This window comes from Lutjanus erythropterus, chromosome 20 (assembly GCF_056507025.1).
Source record: "Lutjanus erythropterus isolate fLutEry1 chromosome 20, fLutEry1.hap2, whole genome shotgun sequence".
Classification (NCBI taxonomy): domain Eukaryota; kingdom Metazoa; phylum Chordata; class Actinopteri; order Lutjaniformes; family Lutjanidae; genus Lutjanus; species Lutjanus erythropterus.
In genome coordinates this window covers 32,354,420-32,375,356 of record NC_139336.1, presented here as the reverse complement: position 1 = coordinate 32,375,356, position 20,937 = coordinate 32,354,420, and the positions used below count along the sequence as shown (strand labels likewise).

The window sequence follows — 20,937 nt, the reverse complement described above, 5'->3', positions numbered from 1 at the left end:
GAGTCTCCAAAGAGGGTCACAATCATGATCTTGTATACAGCGTCTCTGCAAGTTTTAACAGGATAATTTAAGACTTTTAAGACTTTTTAAAGACCCTTAATGAATGCAATTTAAGACCGATTTCATGACTATGAATGTGAAATCCAAAGCACTTATTATTGTTGAGTGGCACAGTTACCATTAATGCTAAGGCCTAAGGCTAAAATAACAGTACTAAGACCTAAAATTCAGATTATAGGATTCTCGACTTTTTAAAGGAGAAATCTGTGTCAATCTCTGCGTCATCAGAGATCAAGGAAACATGTTATGGTGAAATACTCAACAAAAATAACTGTTTTTTATGTGCATTTCACATTAATCAGGATTCAAATTAAAGCCGATTTTTTTTCTGAATGAATCAGTGTCTGTTTATGAGTCATAAGAAATCATTAATAATCTTTTGGAAGGGGAAGACGTTTATAACAGTTAAATTAAGAAAAATGTTAGTGGAGTGTGGTGGACAGTGCGAGGCAGCCACCGAAGTCATGGTCCAGAGTGTGTATTTTCAGAGCAGTGGACTTCTTTTTTCAGGATAATGGACATAACTTTACACTGACAGTTATAAACAGCTGATCAGCTTACAGTTTAGAACATCGCTTATTTCAACCATAGCTTGTAAATTAGGATTTCAGCCTATTTGATATACACTCTATGGCCCTTTAAGGACCTGCAGAGACCCTGTATGTAAACTGTAGTTTCTAAAAAGAGTCGGGAGCCACAGATCTAATTTAAATCTGATCTAAACCTGTGATTTCGAAGAGGAAACACTTTAAAAAGTCTCACCGATATTGGGGTGCTTGAGTAATCTGCAGATCCTGGCTTCTCTCTCCAGCTTCTGATGGTCTACAAGAAGAAAGTCAAACTTTACATCTCAGATTTAAACAAACACGTGAAAGAAGAAGAAGCTGTTTAAAGCAGGTGGACATTAAAGAAGAATACAGCTGATGGTGGTTGTTATTTTTAAAAATGTGTCAATGGAATCAACTGAGTCATAATGAAAACCTCATTTTAGTTTACAAAGTTTAACTTTTCTCAAGGTGATTGATGAGGAGTTGTGAGACACACACACACTCACACAAATCATACAAATGACTTTCCTGCATACATCTGTGAGGACGGCCTGAGGGCCACATTTGTCCCAGATGCCCATTTAACCCCTCATTCCAGATAGAGGAGACGAGGAAGAGGAAGAGAAGAGGAAGAGGAGAAGAGAGGAGAGAGAGAATGGGAGTAAGGACAGGAATAAAGGAAACAAAACACTTCCTAAATTGCAGATCCTATCTTAACTGTTTGGTAACCATGGTAATTAGGTTTAGGAAAAAAGCCACTACAGATGAACAGTTCCGAAGTTAATGTTCCTGTCCTAATTAGCATCCTACCATCACGAAATCTCCTAACTTTAGGCTAACAGTTAGCGTTCTGATTTACACTTTTTCACCTGTAATATTAGCTAGTTTACAAACAGTAGCTAACAGTAGTGTTAACTAACAGTAGCTAAAGGTAGTTATCGCTAACAGCAGCTAACAGACAGTTAGCTCCTGTAACAGTAGTGTTAGCTAACAGCAGTGTTATGTTATATTAAAACTGGGTCGTGTTTATCGAGTTTACGAGATGAGCCCATTTGAAAACCTGTCTGTTAGCTCAAGATATTCTGTACATGACTGTTGTGTTGTAATTAATAGTTCATGAGTTAATGGTAGTGTTAGTTAACAGTAGCTAATGGTTGTGATAGCTAATAGTAGTGTCAGGTAACAGTAGCTGATGGTAGTGATAGCTAACAGTAGCTAAAGGTAGTGATGGCTAACAGCTAACAGTTGTGTTAGGTGACAGTAGCTAATGATAGTGTTAGCTTACAGCTAACAGTGGTGGTGAAAGTAGCTAATGGTAGTGGTTGCTAACATTCGCTAACACTAGTGTTAGATGACAGTAGGTAATAGTACTCATAGCTAATAGTAGCTAACAGTAATGTCAGGTGACAGTAGCTAATGGCAGTGTTAGCCAACAGTATCTAACACTTGTGTTAGGTGAAAGTAGCTAATAGCCTGTCTTGAAATTAAGGGTCAATCTTTGTTTTTGTTTTTTTGTATGTTTCAATGATAAAAAAAGGTTACAAAGTTGTTTTAGCTTGATGAGATGAGAAAAGTAGTGTTGGTTGCTAGGTAACGGACATAAAAGTTGAAAAGTGATATTGGATTTACTTCTGTTGTACCAAATTGTGAAAAATCCAGTCTTAGCCTCTTCTATCTTAACTCAAGACTTATGAAAGGAAGCATCCAGCACGAAGAGAGGAAATAGGAGAGAAGAGGAAAGGAAACAAGGGAGAGGAATCTCATTGCTTTGCAGTAATTACACCATACACACAACACAGGAGGTTGCTTGATCAGATAACACTACAAATAAGCTTTAAACGGGACACTTATTCATATTCTGTTACAACCAAACCAGCAAGCTGTAGTAGAGCGTAAAAATCAAACATCAACTTGTGATTTTATCCTGTTAGAATCGTGTCTTCGTTACATTTTGTTCGGGGGAAAATTATGATTTCTGCCGTCCTTTCTGAAGCCGTGGATTCTGTCTGAAACCATCATCTGCTGCTCTCAGAGGAACAGACGTGGAGGCTTCACACGCTGGAATCAAACACTCGCTAAAATATGCTAATGTGAGCTTTCAGATCTGGGACACACACACACACACACACACACACACACACACACACACACACAGACACACACACACCATGATGAAAACCCCCATGATGCCTCTCTGCTTCTTCATATTCTTGTGAGCCCACCATGTCACAGGGTATCTGTTACCGTCTTTCTCTCACCTCTGGCCGAGAGCTTTTTGGTGTTGATGATTTTGGCGGCGTACTCTTGGCCTGTGCAGAGTTTGACACAGCGGCGCACCACTGAAAAGGCCCCCCTAGGAAACAGAGACAGGAGACAAGAGGAGGAGGAGGACGAGACGGGTCAGCTGCCATATAAGCTTTGTCAGCATCAAAAGGGAGCATCTCAGCTATCAGATCGACCTCACTGTGTTGTCCTGGACTCCTCTTTGCTTTCACACCACCCTGATCTGAATGCCTGATGCACATGAATCCAGGTTTTAGAGAGAACAAGATAAGCCAGTGTCAGTGGAGTGCCAACTTCACGTGTAAACAACATAGTGTCACTTTTGCAAAGAAATTGGAACAAGTTACAGAACTTAAACACAAATTATAATGTGCAAAACTTAAACTTTAAAATTAAAATTTTAGCCCTTTTTGCAATAACTGTTGTTTAACATTTTCTTTTTTCGTGATGTTATTTCAACGTGTATAAATCTCATGCTTTCACTGAAGTAAGCTTGACTGAAGACTAAAGAAAAAGTGACGAGCTGAGTTTACCCCAATCTAGCAGTTAGTCTGACTGATGTATGTCACTGTAAGGTAGATTAAGTTTATCAAAGATGCTGGCAAAGCAATACAGTAAATAAAATAAACACAGCAGAAACATCAATAAGTTGCATCACTGTGTTTCACCATATATCTAACTATATATGTTTAAATGTTACAGTTAAAGCTGAAAATGACAAAAGTAGCGGTAGTGTTCTCTAACAGTAGCTAATGGTAGGGTTTACCAATGGTAATGTTAGCTAACAGGAGCTAAAAGTAATTCTTGCTAACAGTAGTGCTAGGCGACAACAACTAACAGTGGCATTAGCTGACAGTAAGTAGCAGTAGTGTTAGGTGACAATGGCTAACACTCACAGTAACTAACGGTTGTGTTAGCTAACATTACCTAGTGTTAGTTAACAGAAGCTAAAGGTAGTTCTTGCTAACAGCAGTGCCAGGTAACAATAGCTAATGTAGTAAAGCTAAACAGTACCTTATTAGTGTTTGCTAATAGTAACTAACAGTAGTGTCAGCTAACAGCAGTGTTTGTTAATAGTAAGTAATGGAAATGTTAGCTAACAGTAGTATTAACTAACAGTAGCTAACAGTAGTGCTAGGTGAGAGTAGTGTTAGGAAGTAATAGCTGTGTTTGCTAACTATAACTAATGGTAGTGTTAGCTAAAAGTAGCCTATGTAGTGTTGGCTAACAGTGACTAACGGTAGTGTTAGCTAAACAATGGTGTAGTGGTCACTAAAGTACAGTTTGATGACAGTCACTAACAGTAGCTAATTTCTTCTGTATCACTGCTCTTTTATTGCTTTTACACAATTCTTTTATCTCCCGAGTTAGCGCCGTTGTAAATTTCCCAAAAAGAAGATCTTTGGATTTCTCTACAGATGTTACCAACACCTCTAAATTATCTGTCTTGAAACTGAGTGCTAATTTTTTTGTATGTTTTAGTTACAGTTTTCTAGTGTGTTTTCTACTTTTAGATGAGTTGACTAAACTAAATTTAATTTTCAATGAGCTAACTAGCGGTAACTAGCAGCTAAGGTAACAAGCTAACAAAAGCAAAAGGTAGTTCTTGTTTATAGTAGTGCTAGGTGACAGTAGCTAACAGTAGTGTCAGCTAACAGTAGCTAACGGTAGTGTTAGCTCACATTAACTAACAATGATTAGATATTTTTTTCAAAATCGTTCAGCCCTATTTTTTACTGTTATCTTCTCTCTACATGAGACAGAGGATTTTATACCCAGAGGTTAAGTTACTGAGTACAAGAGGTTTTTGTAATTAACATTATTCAGTTTTTAAAACTAGTGAAACAAAGAACCGACAAGATGCTGCATGTTTTTGTTCAATTTCCAGGTCACAATTTCAGACGACCCGTTTCAGAAATTATTACCTTCGTTCTAATGTGCTTTTGTTGACCTGAACTTGGAAATTTATAGAAAAATTCTGCATCCAGTGATTATCAGGCACTGTACTTGACATTTCTCCCACCTTCTTTAAAGACTGAAAATTAACAACAACCACGTGTGACATTTGTCTATACTCAATTTGAAACAGAAGCCAGTCTTCCAGGCGTCTTTTCTCCCTGATTTGAATAATTTCATCGATGTTAGTGGCACCAAATGTCAAGAATTAGAGGAAGAAACGCAGCGTTTCAAGGATAAGTACTGTTATTGTGTGCGTGCAGGAGTTTTTAGGGCCACATTTGCTCATCAAACCCAACGGAGACAAACAGAAATAACCACCTCTGTCACTTCTCAGAGCTAATTTTATCTCACCTCAGTATTGTTACGCAATGAAGCACTCGCACACCCCTCAGAGCCCCTGCCTCTCTCTCTCTCTCTCTCTCTCTCTCACGAGCACTCCAACATGCATGATGAGGAGACATGGTGAGTAAGCATGACACTCGCTGACACTCCGGCTGTGCGGTGGAGAAGGCGGCAGCGCTTCGACGTGACAGGTTACCTGCCGGGCAGGTGGGAGTCAGGAGGAGGGCAGCAAAATCCTGGATTTGTTTAAGTCAGAGTGTGACATAACCTAAAATCTGATCTTTTCTAACCTAATTCTGTTTTTTCAATAGCCAAAAGTAATCAACAAAACATTCAAGGGGCCATTTACCCAAAAAGCAAATATGTAATATATCTGGAAAACAATTTTCTTAACTGAAAAGCAGCTTTAAAGCAGAGGTTTACGCTTTGTCTCATGCACGATTATTTTCATTGCCGATTAATCTGTCAGTTATTTTCTCTATTAATCACCGAGTTGTTTGGTTTAGAGCTGCAAAGATTAATTGGTTAATCCCTTAATAAACATCTATTAAATCAAACCAATTACTAATTTTGGGTCATAAAATGCCTGATTTCAAAGCAGCTGTTCTAAAAAAAATTGCAATGCATGTTGCAAAGCTTTTAGGAAATTTGCAAAAGAAAGTTGCAATATATTTTTTTTAAATAATTCATTAAAAATCAAAGGCAATTTGTTCCAGGGAGAATAAAACCACACTCTGTCCTGAGTTTTCTCACTAACTTCACCAAAAAGGCTGAGAATTATCTTATAACAAGACATATAAAGATGTCTTTTTTCTGACCAAACAACTAATCGATTAATTGAGAAAATGATTAGTTGATGATGACTGGTTAGTCGCTCTAAAGCTGTGTGCCACTGTGATTAAAGTAGACCTGCAACGATTAATAGAGTCATCATTTTTCTTTTTTTAAAGTCCAAATTCTCTGATTTATCCACTTAAATGTGAATATTTCCTAATTTCTTTACTCCTCTCTGACAGTAAACTGAATATTTTTGAGTTGTGGACAAAACAAAACATTTTAGAACGTCATATTGGGCTTTGATCAATATACTGCACCATTTTCTGGAACAAACAACTAATCGAAAAAAATATTGATCATGAAAATAACCGCTAGTTGGAGTCTAGAGTTTGGTCTCAGACTTTTAGAAACGGTGATTGATGGTGATTTTCACCATTTCCTGACAATTTTGTAGAAGAAAACATCTAAATTCTTTCATTGTTCACCATTTTCAGACATTTTATAGGCTATACAACTTATAAATTAAATTGGACTGGTTTCAAAAACAGAAAAAAAAAAAATTAATTAGATAAAAATAGCTATGTGACTTTTTGTCTGTCAGTCAACTTTTTATTAATCAACCTATTACTTAAACTTTGACTGAAGCGGTGCACATCAGCCTGACTCACAACACTTGACCTGCTCATCATCGTCAGGTCGGCGTCACACACACACACACACACACACACAGAGAGAGAGAGAGAAAGAGCAAACACACAACAACAACAACGAGAAGTGACAACACCAGCAAAACAGCAGTGAAGCTCTGTTATCAGCGAGGGCAGCTGCTGCTTCAGTCTATTGTCTTTAACTTATCATCACATCCCACACACACGAGGCTGGAGATCCCAGCCGTCACCAAACAAGTCAAAGCAGTCTGTAAAATGAAAATATCAACACGAGAAGTGAAACCATCCACCAGCAGCGAGCTCTCAGCTCTACTGAGCTTTTCTTTTCTTTTCCTTTTTTTTTTATATCCCCTCCAGTGCTGGTGTGGTGGAATAAATGTTCCTGTGAGGCAAACATTGCAGAGAGAGAGAGAGAGAGAGAGAGAGAGAGAGAGAGAGATCCTCTCTACCCACGCACAACCTGACAGAGACACTGAGTCCACTTTGCATCTACCCACTGTGGCACCCAGAGCCTCTCCAGTCTCTCTCCATTAGTCTGCATCCTGTTAGGGGCCACACATCCTCAGCAATCCTCAAAAAAAAAACACACCCAACAATCCTCAACAGTCTGCTCCTGCTTTTAAACACAGGACACACCTCACAAGATCAACAACACACTCTGAGAAACCAGGGTTCTAAAAGGGTTCTCCCTGAAGGGCTGAGGTTCTATCTCTTCTACTGTGCCTGCTTTTAAACACAGGACACACCTCACAAGATCAACAACACGCTCTGAGAAACCAGGGTTCTAAAAGGGTTCTCCCTATAGGGCTGAGGTTCTATCTCTTCTACTGCGCCTGCTTTTAAACACAGGACACACCTCACAAGATCAACAACACGCTCTGAGAAACCAGGGTTCTAAAAGGGTTCTCCCTGAAGGGCTGAGGTTCTATCTCTTCTACTGCGCCTGCTTTTAAACACAGGACACACCTCACAAGATCAACAACGAGCTCTGAGAAACCAGGGTTCTAAAAGGGTTCTCCCTGAAGGGCTGAGGTTCTATCTCTTCTACTGCGCCTGCTTTTAAACACAGGACACACCTCACAAGATCAACAACACGCTCTGAGAAACAAGGGTTCTAAAAGGGTTCTCCCTGAAGGGCTGAGGTTCTACCCAGAACCATTTGCTTCTGATGAACGAAAAGGGTTTTGCCGGGTGTTGTTTGTAAGACTAAGGGTTCCATTAAGAACCCTTCTTTGGAGAAAGAGTTCTTCAAAGATTGTTGAGAACACTTTCTTCAAGGGGTCTTTGTACCATGATATAAAAGAGGTTTTTGGTAGAACCCTCTCGTTTGGATCTAGATAAAACCCTTGGAATATAACAAAGGTTCTCCCAAGCAGGTTCTTCTTAGCACTTTTAGAATCCTTGAAGAACTCTTTCATCAAGGGTTCTTTGTACAATGATATAAAAGGGTTTTTGGTAGAACCCCCAAGGTGTATTATAGATAAGATCACTGGAATATTAAAACAAGGTTTTCATAGAACCTTGTTCTAACACTGTTCTTGTTCACAAATTTAGAAGGTGGAAAGGTTCTGGAAAGGAGTTTTCTGGGTGGAACCATTACACAATAGAAGGGTTCTCTGTGGAGCCTCTCATAGGGGGTTCTGGGTGAAACCTTTCACAGACAGTTCTAAGTAGAACCCTCTATGTTAGACTCTTGGTATAACTTTCTTGTATAAAAGGTTGTACCAGGAACCAAAGCGGGATCTCCTCTGGGGACAAGGTGAGGAACCATTTATGGTTCTAGATATCACCTTGTGTAGATGAAAGGCAGCAGCAGCAGTGTTCTCTGACATCTCCACTAACGATTAATCAATTAGTTATCAGAATTAAATTAATCACCAACTATTCTGATCATAAATTAATAATTTTGGGTTATTTTTTTTAAAGAATAAATTCTCTGATTTCATCTTCTTAAATGTGAATATTTTCTGTCTTTACTCGAAACTGAATATCTTTCGACAAATTTGAGGATGTAATCCTGGGCTTTTAGAAACAATAAAAAAATTTCACCTCATTCTTACATTTTATCAATTTGAGTCATTTTTTGAGAAAACAAACCAAAATTCTTTCATTTGGCAACATTTTCTAACATTTTATAGACTAAACGACTAATCGACTAATTGGTCTGAGTAATTTTTTGAGGAAAAAAGTCAAATTTATCTGATTTCAGCCCCTTAATTTCAAATATTTGCTGATTTCTTCACTCTTCTGCATCAACAAGCAGAATATCTTTGAGTTGTGGACAAAACAAGACATTTGATGCTGCAATTCTGAACAGTTTTCACCGTCTTCTGATCAAACAACTAATCGATTAATCGAGGAACCAGAGGCTGGCTGCAGCCCTGAAGCAGTGTGCTGCTGTGATTAAAGCCAGCTGATGATGATGAGGCAGCTTAATTCCAACACTTGAGCTCTTCCCTCATATCAGGCCTGTTTGTCCCTAATTAGCCTTTGGGCAGCAGAGAAGAGGAGGAGGAGACGAGGTGGGGAGGTGGAGGAGTGGGTGGAGAGAGAGAGAGAGAGTGTGTGTGTGTGTGTGTGTGTGTGTTGGGGGGGTTGCCCAGAAGTGCTCCTGCAGCCCCGTCATGCAAAATCCAACTATCTGCCCCCTGATGGTGTGAGAATAATAAAAAAAAAAAAAAGAAGCCATGCACTGAGGCTAATTTTAGAGGCTCTGGAGCAGCGTGCGTTTTGTTTTGGAGGGATGGAGCTGCATCCATCACCGCAGATGTTGTGCAGGAGCTCCATCCCTCATGGCTCTGGTGCGGTTGGGTTAGAACAGGGTCATGCAGGCAGGAGACTCAGAGAGAGAGAGAGAAAAAAAAAAGCGGTGAGACGTACTTGCCAAGCTCCTCGTACAGCTGGTATTCATCTGTGAAACGTGTACAAGTAGTCGTTGCCATGATGTTTCCTCCTCGGACGGGTGCGGGAGTCCGAAATGCGCTCGGTGCGTCGCTGCGGACGGACGGGAGGAGGAGGAGGAGGACCTCTCGGTGCTCTCTGTCTCCGCCCACCTCAGACCTCCGGACGGTTCAGCTGCAGCCCGGTGTGAAACGCACACACACACACAAACACACACACACACACACACACGCACAGGGAGTCTCTCACGCGCGCGCGCGCTGACACGGTCCCACCGGCTCGCTCGGCTGTGGGTTCTCCGCTCTGTCAGGCGGGGAGGACGGACTCTTTAAATACCACTCTAACTGGTAATGTGAGCTCACCACATGACGTGTTCCTCCGGATCAGAAAAAAGAGCGACACTGTAAAAAAAAATTACAGTGGAATCAACACACTTTTTTTTTTTTTTTTGGACAGAATCTGGCAGGAATCTGCTGGTAGGGGAGACCGGGGATGTTTGCGACACTTTTTGTTTGAGCGTCAGCAACTCTCCGACTTTGATACATGATACCCACGTTTCAGTCACGTACATCAGTGTTCCCCAACCCTGGTCCTCAGGTACCCCTGTCCTGCATGTTTTAGATGTTCCCCTGCTCCAACACACCTGAGTCACATGATCAGCTCGTCATCAAGCCTCTGCAGAAGCCTGACAACAACCTGATCATTTGAATCAGGTGTGTTGGAGCAGGGAAACATCTAAAACACGACTGAAGAGTTGTTGTTTCAACTTAATATCTTAAGCTAATTGAACATTTTCTCAACTGAATTTGAATAAATCTGTTTGACTAGTTTTGAATGATTACAAAATGACCAGCCCAGACACTGACTTTCTCAAGTTAAAACAAATAGTTTAGTTTTAGAGTGAAAAGAAGTAAAGAAAAAGTGAAATCAGAGGCTGGGAGTGTGCTGATTGAAGAGTGCGGGGGAGCGCAGCGTTTGATTACACATTATTATAAATCATATAATGAAGAGAGGCCTGCAGACGATAATGAAATTACTTCACTTGGAACTTACTGGGGCTGCCGGTTTGAGTCTATTTATAGACTTTCATGAGGAAGCCCTCAGTGAATCAAAAAACTGCAGAAAATTTAATGCACTTCTACTCAGTGCACTTCAGTAATTACACAGGACTGTTTGGCTGTCTGCGGGTCTGCATCTGCATCTGTAGTCACTTTTAACAAAATAAAAGTAAAATCTGGGCTGCACAATTCATCAAAATATCAAGAAGATGGAAATAATGAAGTGCTGCCCTACAGATTCTGTTCTCCAGTTGTAAGCTTTGTTTTGTGCAGACCCCAACAAATGTCGCATCATCATGATTTTAATAGTTTTTCTTATTGAAAATTAAAATTGTAATGCAAAATTATCATTCCCATTAACCGTGACTCATAAATATATAAATAATTGCAATATGTTTCTTTTGCCAAATCCTGCAGCCCTGCAAAAAAAAACCCCAAACATTTAGGGCGTATTAATCTGGCAACGGTTTGTTAGGAAAATTAAATGGTTGCTTCTAAAATATTCATTTATTAACTTTAACTTTAATGAGTTTACTCAGCATTTTTGCTTGTTTCTAAAACTTAAAACATTCAAGTTTTTCTAAGAGGAAAAATAATTATCTCAACAACAGATTAGAGGTCAGCAAAACCTTTTTGTTTTTAAAGTTTGATTCAAAACTCAAACCAGTGACTCATCCCAGCACTCGCTCTAGTCGACAGTAGAGGACGGTTTTGATTGATCGATTGATGCTTTATTTTTTCCCACCTGTACTCTGGGAACTCTGCCTCTGATTGGCTAGAACTCGCTGCCTCTGTTGCTCAGAACGATTGAGGTTCAGGTTTGTGTTTGTTGATCAGAGGCAGAATAAATAATAATTTTCTGTCCTGTCTGGTTGAAATGGGCGTGTCGGCTGCTTTTGTGTAAAGTCACAAATAACCAATGATCATAGGAGAAATAAAGTGTCGTGCTGACCTTTATCTCATTGTTGATTAATCGGTCGATCATTTTCTCAAACAGTTGATTAATTAATCCTGTCACAGTGTTGTCCTTCCTGTAACATTTTTTTAAATTATTGATTAATCTATCCATTATTTCCTTGATTATTTTAATTAGTTGTTTGTGCCATAAAATGTCCGAAAATGTTGAAAAATGTTCGCGATGACGTCCTCAAATGTCTTGTTTTGTCCACAACTCAAAAATATTCAGTTTACTGTCAAAGAGGAGGAAAGAAACCAGAAAATATTCACATTTAAGAAGCTGAAATCAGAGAATTTCTGACTATTTTAAATAAAAAAAATGTCTCAGAACAATTAATCAATCATCAAAATAGATGAAGATTAATTTAATAGTCATTTCATTATAGAATTTTGACTTTTTGTCGATTAATTGATTATCAAAATAGTTGATGAATTAAATTAAATTAAATTAATCAGCTATTGATTTAATTTAATTTGAGGTGGGGGCGTGAAAAAAAAGTTTGGGAACCACTGACCTGTACGATCAATAATTATCGATATCGACTGATATGTTCTTTAAATAAAGGAGGTGAACATCAGGAACTCGTTTCATTTCCTTCAGAGAGACTAAAAAAAGAAACGTATGTGACAAACATCTGATCTTATGTTTCATATTTAAATGTCAGCTCTTCCCTCCAGCTGATGATGAGGAGGAACGAGGCTTCAGTCACTTCACTCTGTCTCTCCATCTTTCCATCTTCCTCCCATCATCAGCTCACTCTTTCCATGTGGACGGTGGAAAAGACAGACGGGTGTGGAACGTATCGGAGCACTACGCCGCCGTGGATTAATGGACGCGGAGTCAGAACAGCTCAGCAGAATGTTTCTGATTGGACTAAGTGAAGACGGGAAGATGTTATTAGTTTCTCTCGTGTGTCAGGAAACAGAAAAAGTTTTTAATGAAGCGAGTGATCAGAGTCCAGTGAAGGAAGATAAAAGATAAGTTCCTGTCTGAAGGGGAGCAAAGGAGCCTGAACAGTTATCCACTCCACTATCAGGCTTGTTGAGTAACAGATTACATCTGATGGGATTATGTAATCTGGATACAAAAATAAAGATAACTGTATTCCATTATAGTTACAGATAAAACAAGAAGTAATCAGAGTAAAAACGTGGATTATTAGTAAGATTACAATTTTAAAATACAGAACGATACACTACCATAATTCATTATCACGACCTTCAGTGAAAAAATGCTTCACTGAGTGGAAATTTCATTTTTTTATATATTTAAATTGATCAACAGCTACAACAACTGATCTATAATTAAACAACTATTAAATTAAGCTGAAGCTATTTTGATAATTGATTAACAGTTCTGAGTAATTTTTTAAATTAAGCTAAACAAGAATCACAATATTAATGTTCTTGGATTACCTCGATATAAAATATCATGAAATTCTTTTGTATGATATAGTGGTTTACTTTCATCATCAGTTAATTGGTTGATTATTTTCTCAATTAATCAATTAGTTGTTTGGTTCATGAAATGTCAGAAAATGTTGAAAAATGTTGATCAAAACTGAAGATGACGTCCTCGTTCCTGTCAGAGAGGAAAGAAACCAGAAAATATTACATTTGATTTGATGCTCTAAGTTTATTAGTTTGTCCAGCTGTTCCTTCCTTTGTTGTGGACGAGTTATTGATTGATTGATTGATTGATTGATTGAAATTTGAGAATATTTCCATTTATCAATTTCTATTCATGTATTTACTTTTTTAAATTGAGTCTCTATAAACTACCTATGGACCCCAAATGAAAAAAAAAGAGAAAGTTTAATAGTTGCAGCTCCAGACAGATTTTATTTTCTCTTTTTTTGGCCAAAACTGGCTCTTCAGATCCTAAAAGTTGCAGACCCCTGATATAGGCACTGTATTATTCATTAAATAAAGAGCAAAACAGTTAACGAAGTTCACGTCTATCAGATGTCACTCTGCCAAAACATCAAATGAAGGTTTGATACAACGACCTCGTCACATCTGTAACTCCTCCCGTCCGTCTGTCCGTCCGTCCGTCCACACAAAACAGCTTCAGTTCTGCTCTTACAGTCAAAGACAAACTTCCAACACAAACGTCGACTTCCTGTAAAATAAACAGTTCGTATTTGGCTGAGTTCGGGGCCGCCGCCGCCTCAGAACTGCACGGCGCTGGGCGGGATGTCGAACATGGACGGGTCGAACTGCTGCCCCTTGAACGGCGAGCCCTCGGCGTCCCAGCCCTTCTTCAGCATCTCGTGCACCTTCTGTAAAAGAGCCACGTGGAGGAAGAGGAGGAAGAGGAGGAAGAGGAGGAAGAGGAGGAAGAGGTGTCAAACCTGAACCGTCCACTCTGATAAAGACAACACTGCCATCTAGAGGTGAGTCGACCTGCTGTAACCGACCACTGACAAATAAAAACTAACTGCTGCAGATTTAGACATTAAACTCTTTTTCTTTCACTTCTTTAAATCTGTGAAGCCTTTTCAGCGTCTCAGTATTCACAATCAAACACACATTTCAGCCCCTTTCATGCATTTTGCTCTCATGTCTGAATAAATCATTTTTACATAAACATAAAACCCAAATATCTCTTAATTCTCATCTACTTTACATAAATAAAATAAAAGTCTACTTAATAAACTAAGAAACACAGTGAATGAACTGATTTTATGTTACTGAGGAGATTCTTCTCACATCAGATCAGTCTGCAAAAAGATTTTTTCCGATTACAGTGCTGGAAAAAAGATTTTAAAAAAAAAAACACCCACAAAACTTATCAGACCAAAATTAAACAGCGAGGATTTCCCAATCAGGGCATATTTTAATGGATTCTTTACTTTATTCACAGTTTCACCTCGACCTGCTGGTGTTCTCTTTCTCTGTTCTCTTTCACTCCACATCTCAGTGTAAATTACAGCGTGTGAATGTGAAAAATTATTTTGTTGCGCCGGTGACTGATTTCTGAACACGACTGTTTCCCTCGATCCATTAGTTTGTTTGTGTTATTTTGTGACTCTGATGAATCCAAACTGTCCTTTTGAAACACTGAAGTCACAAAATGAGACAAACAAGCAAACACATCAAGGCAGAAGTGAATGAGTTTGGTTGGTTTGTAGAGAGTGATATTTAGCTTTTATAACAGCAGTTTCCTGTCAGGAAAGTCTGACAGCAGGTTGAAGTGGTGAAAATATTCTAAATATATACCTAAACTGATATAGATTCTTTAGGTGTCTTTTCTGTCAGGAAATGGTTGTTATATAAGCCAAATACTGCTCTCTCCAAACCAACCAAACTCCATTAACGGAATCAGTCATTTTACCTCACAGAGAACAGGAGCTGCTGGTCTTCTCCTGCCTTTAGGTTAGTTTGTTTGTGTTATTGTGTGAGTTCTCTGTTTTCAGTGGTTAGTTTCGGATTAATTAAAGTCGCCAAAACTAATTGGTTGAGGCGGCAGCAGCCCAGCAACTCCAGTGTTCTGCGAGGTAAAATTACTGATTTTGCCGATGGAGTTTGGTTGGTTCGAAGAGAGGGATATTTGGCTTTTATAACAGTGATTTCCCATCTGAAAAGTGTCTAACAGCAAAGTAAAGCCATGAAAATATTCTACGTATATCTTAAACTGCTGCTGACCCTGTCCACAGCAGTGTATTTCTTAGCTTTTTAGTAGCTCGAACAACAACGCTTCAAAAAAATCCAAACTATCCCCTTAATGTCTTCAAGCGTTTGTTAAGTTGGGTTTTTCTCACCATTTCGTGACTCTGTGGTTTTCCCTGCAGCTTCTGATGGTAGTCGAAGGTGAGTCTGTCCAAGACGGCGTGCTCCTCGTCGTCAACCGTCGCCATGGAGCGCTCGCGGTTGATTTGGTTTATATCAATCTCCTGTTCTCCTTTCAGCACCGCGCTCCACCAAACCTCTGAGGTCTTACTGAGCGACAGCTGCAGGTCGACCACAGCGAGGGAAATTAAAGGTTGTTGGTTTAGAAAAGTGTGTGTGTGTGTGTGTGTGTGTGTGCATGTGTGTGTGTGTGCATGTGTGTGTGTGTGTGTGTGTGTGTGCCCTCACCACCACACAGCTGCCGGGCTCCAGACTCCACAGAGAGTTCTCGGTGTTGATCTTGTGGGTGAATTCTCCCTCCATCAGTGTTTTCTCTTCGGCTCCGTCCCTCACACACACCTTTATGCTGCCGGGCTGCAGATCGACTCTGACCTGAGGACAACCAGCGGGACACAATCAGTGTGAGACAATCAGCGTCATGAAAGAAACAAACAAACGAACGAGCAAATTTCTTTTTATTTTTGTTCCTAACTACATTTTCTTTCCATTTTGTTTGATTTCTGGGATTTATCTATGTTTTCTTGCAGTGTTTTGTCACAGTGTCTCTCCTTCTTGGGCAGGTGTGTCAGAGTGTTTGCACACGGCACAACACCTGTCCTTATGTAGAGTTGAGGGGGCGTTACTAGCTAACAGAAAACAAATGCCACGCCCCTCCAATTTACAATAAAGTGGGGTTCATCATTCAGCACAGTTTGGACGGTCAAGAACATTTGGTGGAGAGAAAATATAAGAGACTATTTAAGAGAATGTTTGTGCGTGAGGCCCAGTCACCGCACTGCGTTTACCTGTCGGCCTTTAACGACCATCTTTGGCACAAACACTCGGACCTCCACGTCGTTGTAGTCCTGAGACCAGCTGTAGTTTTCTCTCACTGCTCCGTTGTAACTGTCAGGGTTTGACTGATACTTGTCCTGACCCCTGAAACGACACACAGAATCATTTAATGATTACGATACCTCACAGGGTTTGCGCCCAAACGCTGCACTTATTACTGATTAAAGAGATTTTATTCATCAGTAAAAAGAAGAGGCTTTGACAGAGTTTACTCACTCTTCTGCTGAGTTTGTGTTGGCTGCAGCTGCCTGGTCTCCCTGAGTTGACTGTCCTGGACGGCTGCTGCTGCTGTCGGGCTGAGAGCTGACCGTCGCCTCGGCCGAAACGTCCCCTCCACTCAGGGGGGTGCTCTCCGTCTGTGCCGCCTCTGTGCTCTGCTCCTCCTCGGCGGGCTCAGCGGCGATCTCCAGCTCCTGAACGGCCGGAGGAACGCACCGACTCTCCTCTCTCTTCTGCAGCTCGCTCAGCTGTCGCTCTCTGTCGTGTTCTGCCACCTTCTCGAACAGCTTAAATGTCTGAAGAGGGAAGAAAAGATGATCACAGATCAAAGCAGACATCTTTAATCAGACAGGAGGAACTGAACTACTGCTGCTGTATGTAATTTTTAACTTTTGGTTCACTAGAAAAAAGTCACAACTTTTCAACATGAAAGGGTATTAAAACTAGGACAATATTCTAATCTCCTGATTCAACACTGTCACAATACTTGAGTGCCCATTTGATATAAATAACAATTCTTAAGTATTGCAATTTAATATTGAAATTTCTTTCGATTTTTGTTTGCTTTTCTAACACTGGACCACAGGAAAATGTTGCATCACAGACTTCTAGAGACTTAATATCATGAGACATATTTCCAAAAACAATTCACATCACATTGGGATAATATTATCTAATATTAATATTTCTGTGCTCATTTCTGTTAGTACAGAAAATATTCACATTTGAGTAGCTGAAATCTGAGAATTTGGACATTTTTTAAAATTAAAAATTAACTCAAAACAATAAATTGACGATCAAAATTGTTGGAAATTAATTTAAAAATGAGGTTTAAAATTTACCGCATCACATTCACCACTTCCACAAAATGTTGTCACTCACGACCTATAAAATCGATAATTATTGATACCGACCGATATTTTGTAGTTTCCTGCAGTTATTTAAATGAGGTGGACAAAACAGCAACTACAAAATCCTGTCATAGGAGATCAATGACAGAAATGTACCTAATATTATAACCTATGTTTTCGATGTTTAATGGCGAATAATAACAATACAAGTGCAAATAATGTAGCTGAACTTGAAGGTGAAGAAGTCGATCTTTTACCATGTTGCCATGGTACTGAAAACATTTTACATGTTGACAAACTTCACCTTTAACACCATCTTCTCCGCCACACCGGGAGGGAAGCCCATCTTGTCGTTGGGACTTGACAGCAGGCGGTAAAAGTCCGTCTTGCGGTACAAAAACCCAAAATAGACCTGCAGAAAGTCCTGAATGTTTCCAACGTGCTGCAGGATCCCCAGCAGAGCGTTGTCGTACATCTCTGTCATCTCCAGCGGCGACGCCATGACGGCTTCTAACGTCTCTCCGTGTTCACCGACCTTTAAAGTATCCCAACAGACAAGTTGCGAACCGAAATGAAGAGCCGTTTGCAATTAATACAAGTTTATAAATAAGTAGGACTTGATGGGTAATGTTTCCTAAAGGCTGTGCTCCTTCTTCCAGAACAATAATAACACTTCCGGTCCCATTATTTCAAAATAAGTGCACACTCTTTACAAATGCGTAAATTCTTACAAACATAATCGCATATAAAAACAAAAAACACAAAATAAATATACAGCGTGGTATTTTACACACATTAATAAAGTTAACAATGATTATAATCAATGCACTGACAGCATGCCTTTTTCTAAACCATTTATTTTTTCTCTATCCGGTGGGTACAGTTCAATAGTCGTCCGGTGGAAAAATGCCTCACTGTGGAATAAACAGTTCCGCTCTACAGGCACAGATTCCCTGAGAAATAACAAGTTTGCCATTTTGACACGACCTATAATCATTATAGTTATGTGATTTAACTTTATGTTAAAACTATAACGGCGTTGAAATAAAAACAAATTAGTTCATATAGGTCTCCACTATCTCTGTTAGCTTCGTGCGCTCCTAGCATTTTAATACTCCAAAAAACATGGCGGCGTCCTTGAGCAGCACAGGGAGCGTGAGGCTAATGGTAAGGATATTTAAAGTTTAATACATTTCTATTAACTCACGTTTCGATTGCACATATAGATCAGCTCTAATTAATTCAGCCGCACGATTTTAGAACATGCTAATTTGAAAGCTAACTGTTAGCTAAACATACCGTTTAGCCTCAGTGTCGTGTCTGACTGCTGATGCCTCAAAACGTTTGATACCACTGAATTAGTAGTTTAATTTTAATCTAGTTTATTTGCACGTCATATATTTATACAAAAGACAATAAAATAACAAAAAATTGAAACATTGTGCACGTTTGGCTGGAAGCCAAAGAGGCTTATGAAAGGATATGGACTCGATATGTAATAACTAGTTAGTAGTAAAGAAATATATACAGATGTTTTGTTTGCTGAGGTTGGAATACTTTCTTGAAGGGTCCTCAGTTAAAATCTAGTTCCAAGGCCTTCATCATTTTGTGCTCATATTGAGCATTTTACCAAATTAATGTGTGCTTAATCAAACCTACCAGAGTTTTACAAATCATCTGCAAGTCTCAAGTCTTTGCAGTCAAATGCCAAGTCCTAAACTCTGAGTTTCAAGTCCGAAAGAAGTCGTGATTCACTTTTCATCAAATATTATGCATTTTAACAACAGAGCCCCGCCTTACTGTTCCTTGTTGACATAATTTATTTTTTTGAGGTTTATAAAGGGCAATATTTAACCACAGGCATTGAGACAAAATTATTTCTGAACATTAAGCCCATAAAAACCTTCTGTTCTCAGCACCTCTCATAGTAATTTAATGGTTTTAATCTTTCATGGTGTTTCTTCTGTTTTCTCTGCAGGCTGCCTTTGCCAGGTCCAGCTCATTGTGCAGCTCCGCTGGAAGCAGATCCCTCCACGTCACTGCAGTGTGCTGCAAGGTAAACACTGTGCCCTAAATATCTGCATAGTTAACCATCGGGCTGATGTAACATGTCTCGATGCAGTGAGCACTCCTCCTTCAGATTCTCAGACCTTGTTATCAGTTTGCTCACCAGCAACCTTCGAAACAAATAAATTTAAGATAATCCTTTACTGACATTTGGTGTCTTTCTTTTTGTTTTGTTTCATTTATTTTCCAGAATCGAGCAGCTCGCGTCCGAGTGGGGAAAGGAGACAGACCTGTGACCTACGAACAAGCACATGCACCTCATTACATCGGCCACCGCAAAGGATGGCTGTCACAGCACACCAGTGAGTACAACCAACATGTTAGAGAGCAGTTTAAAGGGATAGTTCAGCAAAATGTATTTTAGACAACTAGGAACATCCAATATCAGTTTAAGTGTACGTTGTATTTAGAATATTTCGATTATTTAGAATTTATTTTTGTCTGCAAATAGAAATTTTGTAACCCAAAAACATGTTTCCATTTTGCAGCATTTTTATGTTTTACTCTTTAATTCTCAGGAAAGAAATACAGAATAAGTCACCCCTCTGACATAAACTAGTATTCATTAGTTTTCTTTCTTTTATTTATTTTTTACCTTGCCCTAAAAGAAAATTGATGATGCAGATTTTACAAAATGCATTCCCCATTCTTAAAAAACTTTCCGTCAGAAACAGGAATTCCTTTCAGTCTGGTTTGGTGTAGCTGTGTTTTTGTCTGCTGTCCAGGTGGAAATTTTGGACGTTTGGAGTTGCACAGTGCCAGAAACAGGTTGTGACAGTGAAAAGAAAAAATGGCATAAATCAGCAGTAATACAGGAGAAATGTGATCCTGGAAGAAAATGGGGAGAGGGCAAAGAAAAACAAGAGTTTCGTGGTCAAGTATGATTAAGAACTGTATAATTCACTGGCCCATAGAAGTGGATGTTTCAGGTCGACTCTCGTCCCCGTTTCCTCCAGGTAACCTCAAAGGTGAAGACGGAGCAGCTGAACGGACCTTAGAGGACGTCTTCATCAGGCGTTTCATGTTCGGGACCTTCCACAGCTGCCTGGCCAATGAGGTCGTGATCAAACGGCGCGGAAACATGCTCATAGTGTGCGCTTTAATGTTACAGAAACTACCGCCGCAGAAGTTCTACTTCCTGATTGGTTATTCAGAGTCACTGCTGTCGCACTTCTTCAAATGTCCCGTCAAGTTAGAGATTCAGACCCTGCAGGATAAAGCTGTGTACAAGTACCTCTGATGGAACTGTGTACTGATAATACTACAGGTTTCAACATGTTGGTGACTTTGTTCCCGTCTCTGTTCCTGCTCCCAAAAATTGACTTTTCAAAGGTTTTCAGCCTCTGAAACTCTTATAATTAAAGGAAATACAGTCATATGTGTGTCGTTGTAACATTGTCTGAAATTGTTTAATAAATATATGAAACACTTTGTTTGTCTGTGTATATACTGTAGTAGTATATGTACTGTAGTTATCATGAAGGTTTGTAGTTTGGAGAAAAAGATCAGTCCCTTCAGGATTTAACAGGCCTTTTTGGGGGATTGTTGCAGCCTAAAATGC

At 39.4% G+C, this 20,937-nt stretch overlaps 3 protein-coding genes across 3 annotated transcripts in view; 1 reads left to right on the top strand and 2 right to left on the bottom strand.

The window, feature by feature from the left end:
- Window positions 1-9,750, bottom strand: part of camk2b2 (calcium/calmodulin-dependent protein kinase (CaM kinase) II beta 2) — a 57,894-nt gene extending 48,144 nt beyond the window's left edge. The window contains exons 1-3 of the mRNA XM_084746715.1: window positions 9,518-9,750; window positions 2,867-2,961; window positions 823-882 (exon numbers count right to left, since the gene is read on the bottom strand). Of these exons, the coding sequence (XP_084602841.1) occupies window positions 823-882; window positions 2,867-2,961; window positions 9,518-9,579 (217 nt within the window). The 5' untranslated portion in view covers window positions 9,580-9,750. The remainder of the gene's footprint in view (window positions 1-822; window positions 883-2,866; window positions 2,962-9,517) is intronic.
- A 3,670-nt stretch (window positions 9,751-13,420) lies between these two features.
- Window positions 13,421-17,979, bottom strand: nudcd3 (NudC domain containing 3). Its single transcript, XM_084746416.1, has 6 exons — window positions 17,614-17,979; window positions 16,456-16,754; window positions 16,191-16,323; window positions 15,634-15,777; window positions 15,318-15,506; window positions 13,421-13,835 (listed from the first exon to the last, which is right to left on the bottom strand). Exons 1-6 carry the CDS (start codon window positions 17,809-17,811, stop codon window positions 13,725-13,727), a joined length of 1,074 nt encoding a protein of 357 aa, XP_084602542.1. The 5' UTR covers window positions 17,812-17,979; the 3' UTR covers window positions 13,421-13,724.
- A 247-nt stretch (window positions 17,980-18,226) lies between these two features.
- On the top strand, window positions 18,227-20,807 carry mrps24 (mitochondrial ribosomal protein S24). Its single transcript, XM_084746417.1, has 4 exons — window positions 18,227-18,476; window positions 19,288-19,365; window positions 19,567-19,678; window positions 20,333-20,807. The coding sequence occupies exons 1-4, from the start codon at window positions 18,435-18,437 to the stop codon at window positions 20,614-20,616; spliced, it is 516 nt and encodes a 171-aa protein (XP_084602543.1). The 5' UTR covers window positions 18,227-18,434; the 3' UTR covers window positions 20,617-20,807.
- Window positions 20,808-20,937: the final 130 nt, after the last annotated feature.